General features: G+C 40.7%; 1 protein-coding gene across 1 annotated transcript in view; it reads left to right on the plus strand.

Moving 5' to 3' along the window:
- lama1 (laminin, alpha 1) overlaps positions 1–17,342 on the plus strand; it is a 33,554-nt gene that overhangs the window by 11,391 nt on the left and 4,821 nt on the right. The window contains exons 9-51 of the mRNA XM_065258937.1: positions 1,709–1,814; positions 1,971–2,128; positions 2,294–2,434; positions 2,833–2,994; positions 3,432–3,533; positions 4,275–4,489; positions 4,644–4,740; positions 4,822–4,932; positions 5,117–5,244; positions 5,575–5,661; positions 5,746–5,957; positions 6,860–6,966; positions 7,085–7,265; positions 7,394–7,530; positions 7,618–7,851; positions 7,942–8,085; positions 8,951–9,133; positions 9,224–9,409; positions 9,491–9,618; positions 9,699–9,816; positions 9,968–10,108; positions 10,262–10,380; positions 10,644–10,730; positions 10,807–11,000; positions 11,085–11,227; positions 11,314–11,412; positions 11,507–11,618; positions 11,700–11,856; positions 11,931–12,141; positions 12,220–12,336; positions 12,419–12,582; positions 12,675–12,813; positions 12,903–13,005; positions 13,098–13,214; positions 13,329–13,511; positions 15,558–15,712; positions 15,788–15,931; positions 16,015–16,148; positions 16,235–16,382; positions 16,463–16,587; positions 16,672–16,822; positions 16,908–17,052; positions 17,135–17,276. Of these exons, the coding sequence (XP_065115009.1) occupies positions 1,709–1,814; positions 1,971–2,128; positions 2,294–2,434; positions 2,833–2,994; positions 3,432–3,533; positions 4,275–4,489; positions 4,644–4,740; positions 4,822–4,932; positions 5,117–5,244; positions 5,575–5,661; positions 5,746–5,957; positions 6,860–6,966; positions 7,085–7,265; positions 7,394–7,530; positions 7,618–7,851; positions 7,942–8,085; positions 8,951–9,133; positions 9,224–9,409; positions 9,491–9,618; positions 9,699–9,816; positions 9,968–10,108; positions 10,262–10,380; positions 10,644–10,730; positions 10,807–11,000; positions 11,085–11,227; positions 11,314–11,412; positions 11,507–11,618; positions 11,700–11,856; positions 11,931–12,141; positions 12,220–12,336; positions 12,419–12,582; positions 12,675–12,813; positions 12,903–13,005; positions 13,098–13,214; positions 13,329–13,511; positions 15,558–15,712; positions 15,788–15,931; positions 16,015–16,148; positions 16,235–16,382; positions 16,463–16,587; positions 16,672–16,822; positions 16,908–17,052; positions 17,135–17,276 (6,167 nt within the window). The remainder of the gene's footprint in view (positions 1–1,708; positions 1,815–1,970; positions 2,129–2,293; positions 2,435–2,832; positions 2,995–3,431; positions 3,534–4,274; positions 4,490–4,643; positions 4,741–4,821; positions 4,933–5,116; positions 5,245–5,574; positions 5,662–5,745; positions 5,958–6,859; positions 6,967–7,084; positions 7,266–7,393; positions 7,531–7,617; positions 7,852–7,941; positions 8,086–8,950; positions 9,134–9,223; positions 9,410–9,490; positions 9,619–9,698; positions 9,817–9,967; positions 10,109–10,261; positions 10,381–10,643; positions 10,731–10,806; positions 11,001–11,084; positions 11,228–11,313; positions 11,413–11,506; positions 11,619–11,699; positions 11,857–11,930; positions 12,142–12,219; positions 12,337–12,418; positions 12,583–12,674; positions 12,814–12,902; positions 13,006–13,097; positions 13,215–13,328; positions 13,512–15,557; positions 15,713–15,787; positions 15,932–16,014; positions 16,149–16,234; positions 16,383–16,462; positions 16,588–16,671; positions 16,823–16,907; positions 17,053–17,134; positions 17,277–17,342) is intronic.

Consider the following 17,342-nt stretch of genomic DNA (forward strand, 5'->3'; position numbering starts at 1 on the left):
ATCTGTGTGTACACACTGGGTTGTGTTGTGATTGGGAAGAATTTGATGGATTGATTGTCATCACTGTTAGGACAGATGGAGGCTGATAACTCTTTCCCCGCTATTGACAAGTTATCTCATCAATTAAGAAAAAAAGCATTCCTGTCAATTATGAGTTTTTACAGCAATCCGTATTTCCGCTATTATCCATTAGGTGTCGCTCTTAGACAACTTATAAACCACTGAAGCATCCACTGATCCAAAAACAGTAAAAACTCTGTATATGTTTTGATCATCACTCTGAATCTGATCTCTAACAAAAATCCTTCACAAAAATGCAATTATCTCAGATTTTTGCTTAAAATTTAGTATTAAGAAACCTACCCATTAGGGCTGGGAAAAGATTAATCGCGATTAATCGCATACAAAACAAAAGTAATTTTTGCACAATATATGTGTGTGTACTGTGTGTAATTATTGAGTATATATAACCACACACACATACATATATTCATGTCAGATTTGTAATTTATATATCAATTTTTTTAATTTATATATAATATAGAATATATAAAAATATAAATAAATATGAATACACATGTAAATGTTTCTTAAATTCATACATGAATGAGTGTGTATTTATATGAACGTAATAAATACACACAGCACACACTCATGTATTATGCCAAAAATCACTTTTATTTTGTATTCGATTAATCGCGATTAATCTTTTCCCAGCCCTACTACCCATATTTGAGAGGTGATAAAAAGATAACAAATAAAGATAGGATAAAATTACTTTTTATTTGTTTGAAAGCAGAGGGTCTCTTCTTTCATTTGATATATTGTATGTTTATATATTTAAAAAAAACTGGAACTTTTGTGAAATCATAAAAAATTGCTGGCTGGCAACTTCTTTTTAAAAATCCTGGCGGGGAAAGAGTTAAAGAATCAAACACTCTTCTCTTACACCGCACAGCAGTATGTTTAAAATGTTGACAACAAATACAAATTTTTCCAAATCTCACAAACTTATTTGTAATAAAATGTTTTATATTTATGGATTTGGCAGATGCTTTTATCCAAAGTGATTTACAATGCATTACAAGGCAAACATTTTACCATCGTTTGTTCCTGGGTTCAAACCATAGACTGTAAAAAAAGATGGACGACGCCTGTTCGCTCCCTTCCATTGGTGAAAAGTGAAGCCGCCAGTTTCCCGATATGGCGCTGGCATCTTGGGTCTTGAGTTTGCGCAATAGCTATTTCGGGACCAGTCATGCGCAGTAGTGAGCAGGAAGTAAAGCCGCGAAGTTAAAACCCCGCCCTCGCTCTCGTAGAAATCGCATATCACACGATATCACAGCTGTCAGTCATGACGTGACACAACCGTTTTTATATCATTAAATAACTAACTAAACACAAACTGATTTTAAAAACAAACATTTGAATTTACATCAGCGTGATACAAACTACAGTAAATGACAGAAACCAGCTTGGGAAAAAAGATATTTCAAATGTAATTAATGTTTTTAGTTGGTCTCAAGTCCCATTGAATAACATGGAGAGGCGGGCTTAATGACCTATACTGGGACCAGTCACTGGGGGGCAATCGAGACGTTTTGGCTTCACTTTTCAGGGCTTGTGCGGCACGCTTGGTTCAAACCCATGACCTTTTACACTGCTAATGCAATCTGTAGATGTAATCCTGTAATGTTATATATCACAGGTTTCTCCGTATGCTGATCATCCCTGTGTTGAGTGTCAGTGTGATATGAGCGGTTCAGTTAGTCCGGTGTGTATTAGAGATGATAATCACACTGATCCTGAAACAGGTGAGATTTAACTTGAGAGAGATGAAATATCACTGTAAAATAAAGGCATATATACACTACTCCACATTTAAACATAGACTTTAAAGAGATAAGCACAAAAATACATCAGGTGTGATGTGAAAACACTGTATAATGTTGTGTGTGTGTGTTGTGTAGGTTTGTCTGCAGGTCAGTGTTTGTGTAAAGAAGGTTTTGCTGGTGATAAATGTGATCGTTGTGCGTTCGGATACAGAGATTTTCCGTTCTGTACTCGCTGCGAGTGTAACCTGGATGGAAGCCTCAACGTGGACCCCTGTGAAGAGTGTTTGTGCAAGGTACCAAAACCTCACATACACCTGCACACTTTCATCATAACACAATCCTCCGGTCTTACTGTTACGATGACAGCACAAAAAATAATGAGTTTATTAATAATGCATGTTTAAAACTGATTTGTGATATTAAAACCTCTGAGTTTATGTCCATGTGTTTGTCTACAGGTTAACGTGATGGGCTCAAACTGTGACCTGTGTAAGCAGGGCTTCTTTAACCTGCAGGCCACCAATCCAGAGGGATGTACTGAGTGCTTTTGTTTTGGAGTCTCAGATGTTTGTGAGAGCTCAACCTGGTTCACTGGATCGGTAAACACACAAACACACACATAATAAGTGCATAATAACAACCTTACCTGAAGGCATTTCATGGTACATAAAATGACACACATTAAAAGAAGGTCATGCTAGGGACACGAAAAACTGTCTAGAGAAATTCGTGCTTATTGATACAAAAAAGATAATTGTGCTCAATGACACAAAAAAGCAGAAAATGGTGTCCATTAACATAAAACATTAACAAATAAATGAAATATTTTGTGACTATACCATAAAAAGCCTTGAGGTAGTGTTGATAATAATGACCACAAACCAACCCTATTATAAACATAAACTTTGAAATATTTTTTTCTTCACCATGATGATGTTACCCCAGTTATTAAAAAAATGTTGATTGATTGATTGATTGATTGATTGATTGGTCTTAGGTGGAGCAGCGAGATGGTTTACTCTTGCGTTCTGTTCAGAGTTCCTCCATCTTCACCCCTCCTGTCTCCGAGGACAATCTGATCGAGATTAACAGTACAACGGCCGCAGGCGTCTTCTCCGTCTGGTCATGGGCTGCACCAGAACCTTTCCTCAATAATAAGGTGTTCATCTACACATGTCATTATTTGTATTGACCTGTTGAACGTAATGAAGATGATCTCACTGACACATTCATTACTGCTTATCAGTTACAGCGTCTTTCTCCAGGTTATCAATGAAAACACATCAAACAAATATTATATTCACTAACATCTGCTCACAGTAAAAGAGACACAAGTTGTCCTAATTAAGGAGATTGACATTTAAAATAAAATATCAAGTGATGTTTTTAAATAAATGTTTGAATTCATGTTTAAACCTCAGACATTCAGAAACGTACTGTAGATGCATTAGTCTGATTTGTTTTAATGTTCGGATTGATTTCATCTAAAATATTATCACAGTAAAATACTGTAATGTTTAAAACACAAAGTCATACAAGTGACTGATCAAATTTTAAACTCTGCAATGCTAAAGAGTTAGATTTTTCTCTGTGCAGCTGACATCATATGGAGGATTCTTGAACTACAGCGTTGCTTATGACGTATCTGAGGAGAACGAGGATAAAACGCTTCATTCATATTTCAGTCTCATTATTGAGGTAAGCTGAAGGATAAATGGAATTTCTGGAAAATCATATTTTGTTTGTTGCTTTAAATTTTAGTTTCCATTTATTAAAATGTAATCCACTTGTTAACTTGTGACATAGGTAATACCATTTCTGTGTCAAAGCCTCTGCCGACTCCAATTTAAACATTTGTTTTTGGGCACTGTTTATTCATTTCATGCATTTTAGATACTTTTTTATAAACTCACGGTGTACACAACATTATCCAGGCTTACAGCATTCCAGACATAAGTCATGAAAAATTCAGCTTTTTAGTCCTTGAAAGTCATGAGTGGGAACCTTGAATAAAAAACGGAGCGATTACTACGTAAGGAATAATTGACAACGGGCTGTTGAATTATTTGAAAATAATGCACACCCAAGGTGGTAATGCACTGGCAACGTTACACTGCAGGTGTGTATTATTTTCAAATAATTCAAAGGACTGCAGTCAATTATTCCGCTTATACCACAATTACCACAGACAGACATTGCTCTGGTGGTTATTTTAAGGTCAAGTGTGTGTCTATAGAAAAATAATGCATATTTGTGAAACATTTCTCAACCAATCAGAATAAAGCATTTAACAGACCCGTGGTATAAGTGAAATAATATATCAGCTTTACTATTTAATAACCTATTTCACTTCCATAACATGATGTAAAACTGAATCGTTCCCAGTAAGACCAGAAACAAAGTGTTAATTTTAAAGTTTTTTCTTTCTGCTTGAATCAGGGTAACGGTCATACGCTGAGACAGACGCAGTCGAATCATCTGTTGTTGAGCGTTCACCGTCAGCAGCACATCTCACTGCGGATCCTGCCGCAAACATTTACAGACGCTCACAGCGGACGCTCGCTTCAGAGAGACGAATTAATGACAGTTCTGTCTGATGTGGCCGCGTTCAGGGTCCGAGCGGAGCTGAAGGGTAGCGCTGAGGGAACACTCAGGTGAGACACACAATAATGGTTTTCATCAACACAGACATACGAATAATGGCTTTAAAAGTCTGGACATTAACTCCGGCACCTCAGGGTCTGCAGAAAGCAAAAGTTTATGTAAGTATAAATGGGTATAATTTTCATATCTGTGTTTTTTCATCAGGCTGAGCTCGGTGTCTTTAGGTGTTGGAGATGAAAGGATTTCTCCAGATGTGGAAGAGTGCGAGTGTCCGTGGGGATATTCAGGCTCCTCCTGTGAGGTAAGAAAAACATCCAGAGACCTGAATCAGTAAATCAACAATGAGTCTGTTTAAACCCATCTCTCTCTCTCTCGTCTTCAGTACTGTATTTCTGGGTTCTACCGGGTCGGAGGGATTTTGTTTGGAGGAAACTGTCTTCAATGTGAATGCAACGATCACGCCACAGACTGTGACATCAATGGAGAGTGTTTGGTAAGTCACCTCATCTCATGTATGTGTCAGATATTATAAGATTATTATTATAGGAGGACAGAACTTAATAAAACTCTTTGACTATTGGTTAACATTTATCACATGACTCGTGTGTCTTCAGATGTTCATTCACTTTGAGATTACCATACATTAATGTTTAAATCTCATCTCTTCTGTTTCTCAGGGATGTGAACACAACACTACAGGACCTCATTGTGATGGCTGCCTGCCGGGTTTCTATGGCGACCCGAGCGAAGGAACGCCGGATGACTGCCAGAGATGTGCCTGCCCGCTGACACTGGCGTCTAACAAGTGAGGATCTGTGTGTTAATGTCAGCCGTGAATCCATCCGGATCTCTTTTGTGTCTCTGAATGCTTGTGCTGTCTCTCACATTAACACAAACTCTCTTCACTTGAAAAGATTCAACACACATTTACATAACACACACACTTCATTTATTTATAGTAGTAAGAGAATATTTATGCAAGAAATATTTAGTATCTGTGCAATACTATTTCTTAAAAAAATTATTTTGCATTAATTACAAACAACTTGAAATATCATGTGAATTGTTTTATTGTTTTGTCTTTAAATGTAGTATATACTGTATATTAAGAGTTTTTCCGATTGATGTGCTTTAGTTTTAGCCCCACGTGCAGACTGCAGAGCTCTGGAGACTTCATCTGTGATCAATGTCAACAGGGACACGCGGGACAGAAGTGTGAGAGGTACAACAGTCACCTGATTCATTCTGTATAATCATTACTACTGAATCAATCAGTAACGTGATAAAACCATCGTCTCCTCTTCAGGTGTGCTAATGGTTACTATGGCGACCCGACGGTACCGGGACAGCAGTGTTCATTGTGTGAGTGTAATGGAAACGTGGATCCTGCAGAACCGGGTCACTGTAACGGTCTCACAGGAGAGTGTATGAAGTGTTTAGGTCACACGTCGGGTCGGCACTGTGAACGCTGTCAGGACGGTTTCTACGGCGACGCTGTGATGGAGAAAAACTGCCAATGTGAGTTTTTCCATTTTAAAAAATTGACTATGGTGAAACCATCTTTATTTTATTAATAAAGATGTTACAGTAATTAAATCTTGGTTATAAACTGCTGCATTTTTATCTTTTGATTTATTAATGAACAAAATGTGATTTAACTCTTTCCCCACCAGTGTTTTTAAAAAGTTGCCAACCAGCGGCAGCATTTTTTTTATGATTTTCATAAACGTTTACTGCCTTCCAGAAATTTTTCTTCTTTAAATATATGAACATACACAAGAGTTTTTACTGTTTTTGGATCAGTGGATGCTTCAGTGTTTTATAAGTTGTGTAAGAGCACCTCCTAGTGGATAATAGCGGAAATATGGATTGTTGTAAAAACTCGTCATTGGTAGGGAAGCGTTAAAGGGTCATATAACTGTGTGGCCGAATACCTGAAGCATATGATGGAAATGATACACCCCTTAATGTATTTGGAATATTTACAATACTACAGCGAGAATACAAATAAAAGTTATGCCTTCTTTCTTTGCGCATACATTTGGGTGGTGTTATGCAAATCTTCCTACAGAGTAAATGCGTGTTTGAATGAGACGTTTTAGGAAGGTGTTCACTTTTAGAAAGAATATCTCTTTAGGTTTGAGACTTTACTCTTCGCGACTTTAGGGATCTTTTATATGCACGAACAGCTTTTAGTTTTAACACTACAAAGACAAAGGAAAACATGAACTCAGATGATAAAAACTGACAACCCATAAATCCTTCTGAAAACATAACACAACTCTTTAAAAACATCAGTCAGTGTGTTTGATCTTCTGAGGTTTTCTAATGTGTACTCAGTAGTTTTATTCTTTAGATGTTAGCTGTAGGGACATCTAGTGGACAGACGTGTTATGAATCATGTTGGTTTGTGTCTCCAGCCTGTGGTTGCTATGGTAACGGCTCCCTGTCCTCCGTGTGTAACGTGATCACGGGTCAGTGTGACTGTAAGCCCGGTGTTGTAGGACAGACGTGTGACCGCTGTCAGGTAAATCCATGAACTTTTTTATATTTACTCCTTCAGTCATGACACTTATTCAAATGTACCATGGTATTACCATGTTTGTACACTATGCGTGTGTGTGATATGTATTTGTATGTTTCAGGATGGATATCACGGCATTAACAGCAGAGATGGCTGTAGGCCATGTGAATGTAACCAATCAGGGTCACTGTCTGCATCATGTGATGAGGAGGGGCGGTGCCAGTGTATCACCGGAGTGACAGGTGACAAGTGTGACCGCTGTCAGCGTGGATACTACAACTTTAAAGAGAACGGCTGTACACGTAAGACTGCTCTTTATTAAACAACACTACATATGTTATGTCTCTGCTGCCTGATAGATAAATCACATCAGACAGCTCAGGCACATCTCAGTGTTTTTTAATGTCACGTATGTTTGTGTCTGCTGTAGCGTGTGACTGTGAACACACACACGGGAACTGTAACGCAGCGACAGGCGAGTGTATCTGTCCACCTCATACACACGGGCCGAAGTGTGAAGACTGTGAGACGGATCACTGGGGTCACAACACTGTTTCTGGCTGTACGGTACGACACATCGCTGCTGATGTCATCATCTGATATCCGCCACAGTACTTTGGTGTATAGTTGAAAAATCTCTCGATCTCTCTCCAGGCGTGTAACTGCAGCGTCATCGGCTCAACCCTGTCTCAGTGTGATCTTTCGTCGGGTCAGTGTGCGTGTAAACCGCAGTTCTCAGGATTAACCTGTGATCGTTGTGCGCTCGGCTACAAAAACTTCCCAGAATGCACCGCCTGCAACTGCAATCCCAACGGCACGCAGGAGGAGTTCTGTGATTGGACGCTGGGAGTGTGTGGATGTGAAGATCAAGGACAATGTTCCTGCAAGGTGCAGATCCGAGCGCTGCTGATGTTTGTGTCTGTATATTTTTATTATTATTTGTGTTTAATATTTGAGCGCTGCTCTTTTGTCTCTCAGGAGAATGTTGGCGGTGCTGGATGTGATGAATGTAAGAGCGGTACGTTCGGTCTGTCGGGTCAAAACCCGTCCGGCTGCAGCCCGTGTTTCTGTTTCGGTGTGTCCAGTGATTGTGAGGAGATGAGCGGTCTGGTGCGGGTACCGGTAAGAAATCATACACATTAGCACATTCTTACTGTGCATTCACACCAGACACAAATGAAGCAAATAAATTGCATGCAGTTGGACACTTAAACATTTTGAGTTAACTTACACCATCGGCGTGTGAAATTTGTGTCATTGGCGTGTAAAAATGTGCATCATTCGTGCATGAAATTTGTGTCAGTTGTGCATGAAATTTGCGTCATTTGTGCATGAAATTTGTGTCATTTGCGTGTGAAATGTGAGTTATTTTTGCGTGAAATTTGCATAATTCTTTGCATAATTTGCATGTGAAATTTGTGTCATTTGTTCGTGAAGTTTGCACATCTGTGGATGAAATTTGTGTCATTTGCGCATGAAATTTGCGTCATTCACGCGTGAAATTTGGCCATTAGCGTGTGAAATTTGCTCAGTTTGCTGGCTTTGCATTGACTTCCCTTACGAAAATTAACCATGGTTATATTGTGGTAAAAGCGTAGTAACCATGGTTTTTTGGTGTATTGATTGCTATCAGCAAAACCATTGTTTTACTACACTAACTATGGTTTAACTATGGTTTTTGAAAACCATGATTGTCAAAACCATGGTTATTTTGTAGTTACTATGGTTTTACTACAGTAACCATGGTTTTTTGGTTTTAACTGTAGTAAAACCATGGTTAATTTTCGTAAGGGTTACATGTTAATCACTCACTCTTAGCACTTAATTTGCATCTTGTGTGAATGCACCATTACACATCTGAACATTATCCTGTAACTTGACCTTTTATTTATTAGGAATACCCCCAAAAATGCAGATATATATATTAATCAATAAATATATTGATACATTAAATCTGTGTTAACTACGTTTGTGTCACTGTTTTTAGATCACACTGGGTTCAGACCCGGCTCCGATGCGTGTTGTGTCTCAAAGTGACCTGCAGGGGACGCTGGAGGGAGTTTATTACACAGATCATGAGATGTTGTTAGACGCGTCTCACGTCCACAGTCTGTCCATCCTCACCGGTCCATATTACTGGAGACTGCCACGACAATACCACGGTAACAAGGTAAAAACCCAGCAGAAACACCTTTATGATGTCAGTATCTGATTCTGTATATTGTGTTTGAATGTCTGATCTATGATGCGTTTCTCTTAGCTGCTGTCTTATGGAGGAATACTGTCGTATACGGCCGCGTTCTTTGCTCGTGATGGAGTCGGACTGGCCAATCACGAGCCTCAGGTACTGATGAGAGGAGGACACCTGAGGAAACTGGTCATCTATACGGACGTTCCTGCACCAGAAAACGGGATCCGGACCAGACATGAAGTTCCTCTGACAGAGGTGAGGATCAGATGGTTTGGAGTAAATGTGTGTGTTGTATAAACCCATCAGCGTCTGAAAGTTTCTCTCATCTGTGAGCAGCACAAGTGGAAATATTTCAACTCTGTGTCAGAGAAAGCAGTGAGCCACATGGACTTCATGTCTGTCCTGAGTAATGTTGAATACATCATCATCAAAGCATCGTATGGCAGCGGACTGCAGCAGAGCAGGTGTGTGTCTGTCAATATCAATCCTGTTAATGTGACAGGAGATGATTTCTATCATTAACGGTGTAAATTATTGTCTGTAGGATCTCTAATATCTCGATGGAAACGGCAGTGGACGCAGATGAGTTTGATGATGGTGAGATTGCGCGGCTGGTGGAGATGTGCGAATGTCCCCTGGGATACGCTGGGCTCTCGTGTCAGGTGACATTATAACATTCGTCTCATATTATTCATTACTTCAGAACAACATTTATTATTACAGACACCGATCAAAACTGTTCATTTTACCCACATGATAAACTTTGAAACACCTCTGGAAAATAACCAGTACTTTTAATGTTGTGTGCTACAGGAGTGCGCTCCAGGATATTACCGACAGCCGGTGTCAGAACTGGATATGAAGGGAAGAAACAGACCCATCATTCAGCCCTGCGTCCCATGTCAGTGTAATAAACACAGTCTGTCATGTGATCTGGACACTGGCAAATGTCGGGTAAGAGAATTAGACTTTAATGTAAAAAAAATAACTTTATTGTGATTATTAATACTGTGTAATTTTACTGATGGAGGGTTTTATGTGACTTAATATCCTAATGATTATCGAGGACGGAAATCAGGCAATCTTTTCTTCTCTGTTGTGATTTAGGGATGTCAACACAACACCACAGGAGAATACTGTCAGTTGTGTGCCCCAGGGTATTATGGGAAGGTTCAGGGGTCTATCAGTGACTGCTCACTGTGTGCCTGTCCACTGAGGGGTCAAAGGTCAGAACACACAACACTGTACTTTTGCAAGAGAACACACATAAATGTATAGCTTGTAATCCACTGTAAGTCATTTTGGATAAAATGTTAAAACATAGAAAAACTAATAAATGATAGGAAATCATTCAAAAAAAATTCAATCAAAAAAATACACTTATTTTTTGCAGTATTTACTTTTTCTTTAGAATTTCTTTTACTAGATTTGACACATCAACCATCTGATCGATTGTTCTGGCTGTGATGTTTTGTGTATGTGTGTATAGCTTCAGCTCGACGTGTGTATTGGAGGGTGCCGGTGATTTCCGCTGCGATCGCTGTGATCAGGGTTATGAAGGACGTTACTGTGAGAGGTGAGAGGTCATGTGACATTACACAAACACATATACAAACACACACAGACAGTAACACACTCCCTGTGTCTCTCAGGTGTTCGGTCGGTTACTATGGTAACCCATCTGAGCCGGGTGGGCGGTGCCAGGCGTGTCAGTGCAGCGAGGCGGGGTCAGTGCATGGCATGTGTGATGGACGCACAGGGAAGTGCGAGTGTAAGGTCGGGGTCAGAGGTCATCTGTGTGACGTGTGTGAGGAGAGACACGTGCTTGTGAACGATCAGTGTGTGTGTAAGTGATGTCAGATTCACTCCGATGCGCTACAATCTACGTGCCGTTTGAATGTTTATGAGAAGTACTGTGTTGCTCTCGCAGCGTGCAATGATGACTGCACTGGAGTTTTGCTGGACGATCTGGATGCTTTAGACGGATCCATCACATCTCTGAACTTGACCGGCGTCGTTCTTGCACCATACAGCCAACTTTTGACACTAGAGAACCGGACCAGAGAGGTGAAGGTGTGTGTTTCACTCATGAAAGACTTTCATTAATCTCATGTTCTGTATGAATGAAGTCATTATTAAATGTTTTATGTTCATAAAAGAGTCTGATGTCCTGGGAGCAAAGGCCAAATTATCAGCTGAGCACAGGAGAGGAAAACCTGAGCAACATTACCAATCAAATCACTGAGCTGCAGCAGCAGGTACCACTCGCATCCTCACCGTATCCATGGCAACAGCCTGATAATGCTGTGATGTCATTCCAAGTGTGTGTGTGTGTGTGTGTGTGTTTTGTAGGTTGAGAGCGTGTTTGGTCACAGTGCTGATGTCATGATGACCTCAGAGGAGAGACTCACTCAGGGGAGAGAGATGCTGGACTTCATCTACAATATTCAATCTCGCATTCAGAGTGAGAATCACTTCATTATTCACCAATCTCTTAATCTGATTGGCCGCAGCTGTATAAATGACCTTTCTCTGATTGGTTCAGGTCTGTCGGAGCAGGCAGGTTCTGTAAACGAGACTGTGGATGAGATTCTGGATGAGATGAACAGCACTTATGTGCTGGAGGAGATGAGCAGCACGCTGGAGAATATGAGAGCGATGAATCTGAGGCCCTGCGGTCAGACTGCACAGAATGAACACGGGTATGATGATCATAGATGAACATGTGATTGTGTTTGTTGATGTTCATCGTTTAATCTGCTGTATGTGTGTGTAGTTCTGCAGTAGTGGTTCTTCAGAGCGTTCAGGATAAGATAACACAGCCGCAAACTTACAACCAGATCAAACAGGAGAACATCTCCACAACACTCGACAGATATAACCAGCAGCTCAGTGAGACCCAAGAGAGCCTAAACATGGCGGAGAATCACATTAACCACACACAACATCTGCTGAAGAACATCCAGGAGAATCTCAATGACTTCACTGTGAGTTACACGCAAGAGGTTTAGCTGGGTGGATACGCTCAATACTCGTAATGTTAAACTGTACTCTTCTCATGTAAGATCTCCAGGATCAATGTCAGCGATCTGAACCAGGAAGTAGAGAGACGTGTACAGGAAGCTCAGGAGATGCTGACTGATGCCCTCAATTCAGCAGAGGACATAAATAATACAACAACTGTGAGTGATGCCTCAAAACTCTCCTGCTTAAACTTTATGCCCTGTCAATACTCACCTGAAATATTTGTGTGTGTTTCTCCAGACGCTGGAGGAGATGAAGAATGACGTGGAGCTACTGAGTCCAGCTCTCAGGAAACATGTGGACATTCTAGTGATGGAGTTGACCAGTCGAGATGCCCTGCAGCTGGTCTACAGAGCTGAGGATCACGCACAGGCGCTCAGTAAAGAGGCTCAGAGCCTCAACAGGTGTGTATGAGGATGTGTCTTCTGTTAATAACCACATACAGACTGACTGAATAAATGAATAATAAAATAAAACTATATGTGTGTCCGGTCAGATCTCTGTCTGAGGTGAGATCTGCATCACTGAATGCAACTGGCATCCCGCAGACCAGCATCAACATCAGGACACACATACAACTGGCAGAAGATCTGGCCCGTACGGCCAATGAAAGTTCAAGCTCCGCCCTCAATCTGGTAAGAGAACCAATCAAAGTCTGTCAATCAAAGTTCAGCTCCAGTGTTTGTTGATGTTGATTCATATCTGTCCGTCTGTCTGTCTGTAGACCTCTGAGTCTGAAAACTCATTGACTGTCCACGGACAGAAGACACTTCAGATGAGCTCAGAGATTCTGGATGACAGCAGATCTTTAAAGAACCACACAGAGTGTAAGCAGACACACACATCACAATATATACACACACTGATATAACAACATACTGTATAATGTGTTAACATTGCTGTCTGATTTTGTGTTCAGGGCTGGAGTTTAACACCAGTGATTTAACCAGCAGATTGAATCAAACCAGAAGAAATGTTCAAAACTTCACCCAGTTGTTGCCAGATGCTCTCATCCTCCTGAGAAATCATCCAAACAGTGAGTTAAACTCCATCTATCTCCACCAACAGATCTAACTGTGTTCCTTTAGCTCAGCTTCTGTATATAAAAGTCAAATGCATTCATGTAGATGTATATCGATCTGTTACACAGACAGCAGAGAGGAAATTCTAGAAGCTAAACTTCAGGCAGAAGCGGCAAACGCGTCTCTACAGAAAGCTCTAGAACGATTGGAGGATTATCAGATGAAGCTGAAGGAGTCGTGGTCTGCCGTCAGCTCAGCCAATCACAGTGCCAGGAGCTCCGGCGAGACGATCAAAGACTCAGAAGACACCGGTGAGTCTCAAGAACAAACATCTTCTTTACATTCAATACAATGGCGTGATGATGTCAGAGATCTAATGAAGACTTAGGGCCAGATTTACTAAATGGGGCAAATTAGCACCAGAGCACAATTCCAAAAAAAGTGCAAATGGGAATGGAAATATCCGCGGGTTATTTAAATAGCACAGGTGCAACAGCTAATTTCCATAATGACCAACACAATCTACTAAGAGCAGCTTATATTATGCTGCATTAAGCCCGTGAATTACAACTTCAAAACCACGACTCTGTACTGGGAGTATGGGTCCAGGCAGCCTGTAACCCGTGTTTTTACAACCTTCTACCTGTGAAAGTGCACTGAAACGGTCAAACCCGTGACTTCCCACCCGTGAACTCGTACCAGATTGATGTACTCCCAGTATAGAGTCGTGAGTCGTGGTTTAGATGTCGTGATTTACGGGTTACAGGTTGCCTGGAACGCAGCATTAGTTCAGGGTCACAAATAAGCAGAGCTGATGAGGTGCAGGTGATCTACTAACACCTGATGAGCTTGAGTTCAGCACCACAGACATCACAGCTAACAAAGCCATAGGACACTGAAAAAAAGAACTGGAGGACAAAAAATGAAGGTTTACAAAAAAATATTGTGTGACTTCTCCTAGTGACTCCTCTTTAGCACTATTCGGACGGGATTAGTTTTCCAAACGACGTTTGAGTTTCAGCGTGTCCCCCAGGACGTCTGTGATTTTATGTACCGATTCGGACGGGATTAAAATGATGCAGGCTATTCCAGAGATGGGAGTGTCTGTTTCATACATTTGGGCGTTGCAGTAGCACGTGCTCTGGATACGCGTGTTTGTAATGTTTAATATTTTGCTTTAAATGTAAAATCATGACAGAACATGTAATTTATTAATTTAATTTTAACAAATCAAAATAAAATATACAAATCCTACTAAAGTAACATTAGCCTACGTGTTTTATATAACTGTCTGCTTATAACAAACAAAAAATAATGAAGAAATAATGATTAATACAATTTAATATCTTTATTAATTAACATTACCATTCCGGAGTTGAACAACTTTGAACGGAGTTTCTTATAATGTTAATGATATATCAGTGTTTAGTCTTAACAGTGTATGATATTCAGCTCGTCTTGATTTAATTACTTTATTTTGCCGAATGCGAAAAAACATTCATATCTGAATGAATGGGACTCAGGAAATACAATATACGCGCATTAGTAAGACCTTACGGCAGATCAAGTTGGCCAAAACACGAAATGAACCGCGTTTTCAAAAGATATTGCGGGCAAACACAGACATTTGCATCCGGACGGGATTAAATTTCTCAGAGGACCTCTGAGTTCGGCGAAAAACAGTAGGTAAATTGCTCTGGAATTTTTACGGAGGTCGTCAGAGAAAAACACAGACATGGCCGATTCGGACGGGATTAAAAACACAGAGGACCTCTGAGAAGCACGATTTTCTCAGAGGTCCCCCTGTAAAACTAATCCCGTCCGAATAGGGCTTTTGATTTACTTTAGCAAATAAAAAATAACATGGCTTGGTAAACAATATTTCTTTTAATATTTTCCTCTGGCATTCCATATAAACTGTTACGTGTTAAAACAATCCTCTGCATTGTACCACAGGCTCTCTGATCTCTGCGACACCTCCTCCTTTCACCGTTAAATAATGGTGCAAATACCAGAAAAAACTCACGTGCACAAACATTAGTAAATTGCATTGCATAAATCATTTAATTCATCTCCTCATACACATTTTGCGTCTGAAAGGGAAACTCCTAGAAATCCATATGCAATAAGATCAGTGCAAAAATAACTAGACCACACCTTTACAGCACTAATGATCCACTGCACGTCTTTAGTAAATCCAAACAGTCGTTGTTCAACACCAGAATGATGGTTTGCGCTGGAGCAAGCTGTTAGTAAATCTGGCCCTGCCATGATGTTTATAAAATGCATAGTTTATACATCACTTTATCTGTGTTATTTATAAAATGTGTTTTACTGATGATGTTCATAACCTTCAGCCAGTGCAGTCAGATCCACATTGAATGAAGTTGATCTCCAGACTGATCGACTCTACGACCGCCTGAAACCTCTGCAGACGCTAAGTGAGAATCTGGGCAGAAACCTGTCTGAAATCAGAGAGCTCATCAGTCAGACCCGGAAACAGGCCGCATCCGTGAGTAACAGATCTGAACCCAAAAAATAACTGAGAAAATGCACATCTCTAACACCCACACCTGTGTCACTGTAGATTAAAGTGGCGGTTTCTGCGGATCGAGATTGTGTCCGAGCGTACAAACCCGAAATAACATCCAGCAACTTCAACATGCTTACACTGACGGTGAAGACCACTGAACCGGATAACCTGCTTTTCTATATGGGCAGCAGTCTGACTGTAAGTTACACAACCTGAAAGTCAGATGTTTGTGTTTAATTCTGTTTATATATAAACAACATGATGTGTTATATCCACACCAGGAGGATTTTATGGCTTTGGAAATGCGTCATGGGAAAGTGTCATTCCTATGGGATGCTGGTTCTGGATACACCCGACTGGAATATCCAAACATTCAGATCAACAACAATATGTGGCACAGGATCAACGCCACAAGGTACGAAACGTTCAGTTTTTAAAGACTGTAGATGTAATGTTCGATCTGTCGTCATTTTATATTTGTCTTCATTTTTTTAACTTCAGGTTCGGTAAACACGGCACCCTGACCGTTCAGCAGACGGACTCTGAACCCATGCCCACCGTGAAGACCACTGCTCCCGGTTCTTCTACTGTTATGGATGTCAACAAATCCACCTGGATGTTTGTTGGAGGTTTGGGTGGTCAGGTGAAGGTGAGCGCTTCATCCACTTTATAAGGATCTCCCTCAGCATCTCTGTTTTGTTGTTTTACATTCCCTGTACGTCTCTGCAGAAATCTCCAGCGGTGAAGATGACACATTTCAAAGGCTGTATGGGAGAAGCGTCACTCAATGAGAACAACATTGGATTATGGAACTATAGAGAGAGAGACAGAGAGTGTGCTGGATGTTTCATGAGGTCTGATCACACATAAACACACACATAGACACACACAGAGATCTGAATAAACATTAAACTCTCTCCTCTATGTGTCACGTAAAGCGTGCGGACAGAAGACACCTCATTTCACTTTGACGGCAGTGGATACTCTGTGGTTGAGAAGTCTCTTCGTTCCATGTCCACCAGCGTCATCATGTTCTTCAAAACTCTTTCTCCAAACGGCCTGCTACTTTATCTGGCCTCCAACGGCACGGTATGATCTCACTAACACCTTCTGAAAAAAAATCATGGATCATTTCTTTTAGTTTGATCCCTCACACGTTCTCCTTTATGTACAGAGAGACTTCCTATCCATTGAGCTGGTAGAAGGAAAAGTTCACATGACCTTTGAACTGGGTGCTGGAGTTTTCACCCTGACCTCTAACAAAACATACAACACGGGCACCTGGTACCGTATCGCCCTGCAGAGGAACAAACGCAAAGGTGACTTATAGTCTTCACCTATCTCTCTTCTCATTGGCTGGATTCATAGTCTAATAATAAGAGGGGTTTTTTTTGTCTTCAGGACATTTATCAGTGATGGCAGCTGAAAACCCTTCAGAGCGAGAGGTCATGGAAGGGGAGTCACCGGGTTCATCGTCTGACCTCAATCGCTCCGATCTCGACCCCATTTATATCGGCGGCCTACCCGCCTCTCGACCAATCAGGTGAGATGAGCGTAACTGTAAGCATGTTTTAAACATCACACGTGGTCTTTTCTCAAACTCAATGTG

The sequence above is a fragment of the Paramisgurnus dabryanus genome, chromosome 22 (genome assembly GCF_030506205.2).
Source record: "Paramisgurnus dabryanus chromosome 22, PD_genome_1.1, whole genome shotgun sequence".
NCBI classification, from domain to species: domain Eukaryota; kingdom Metazoa; phylum Chordata; class Actinopteri; order Cypriniformes; family Cobitidae; genus Paramisgurnus; species Paramisgurnus dabryanus.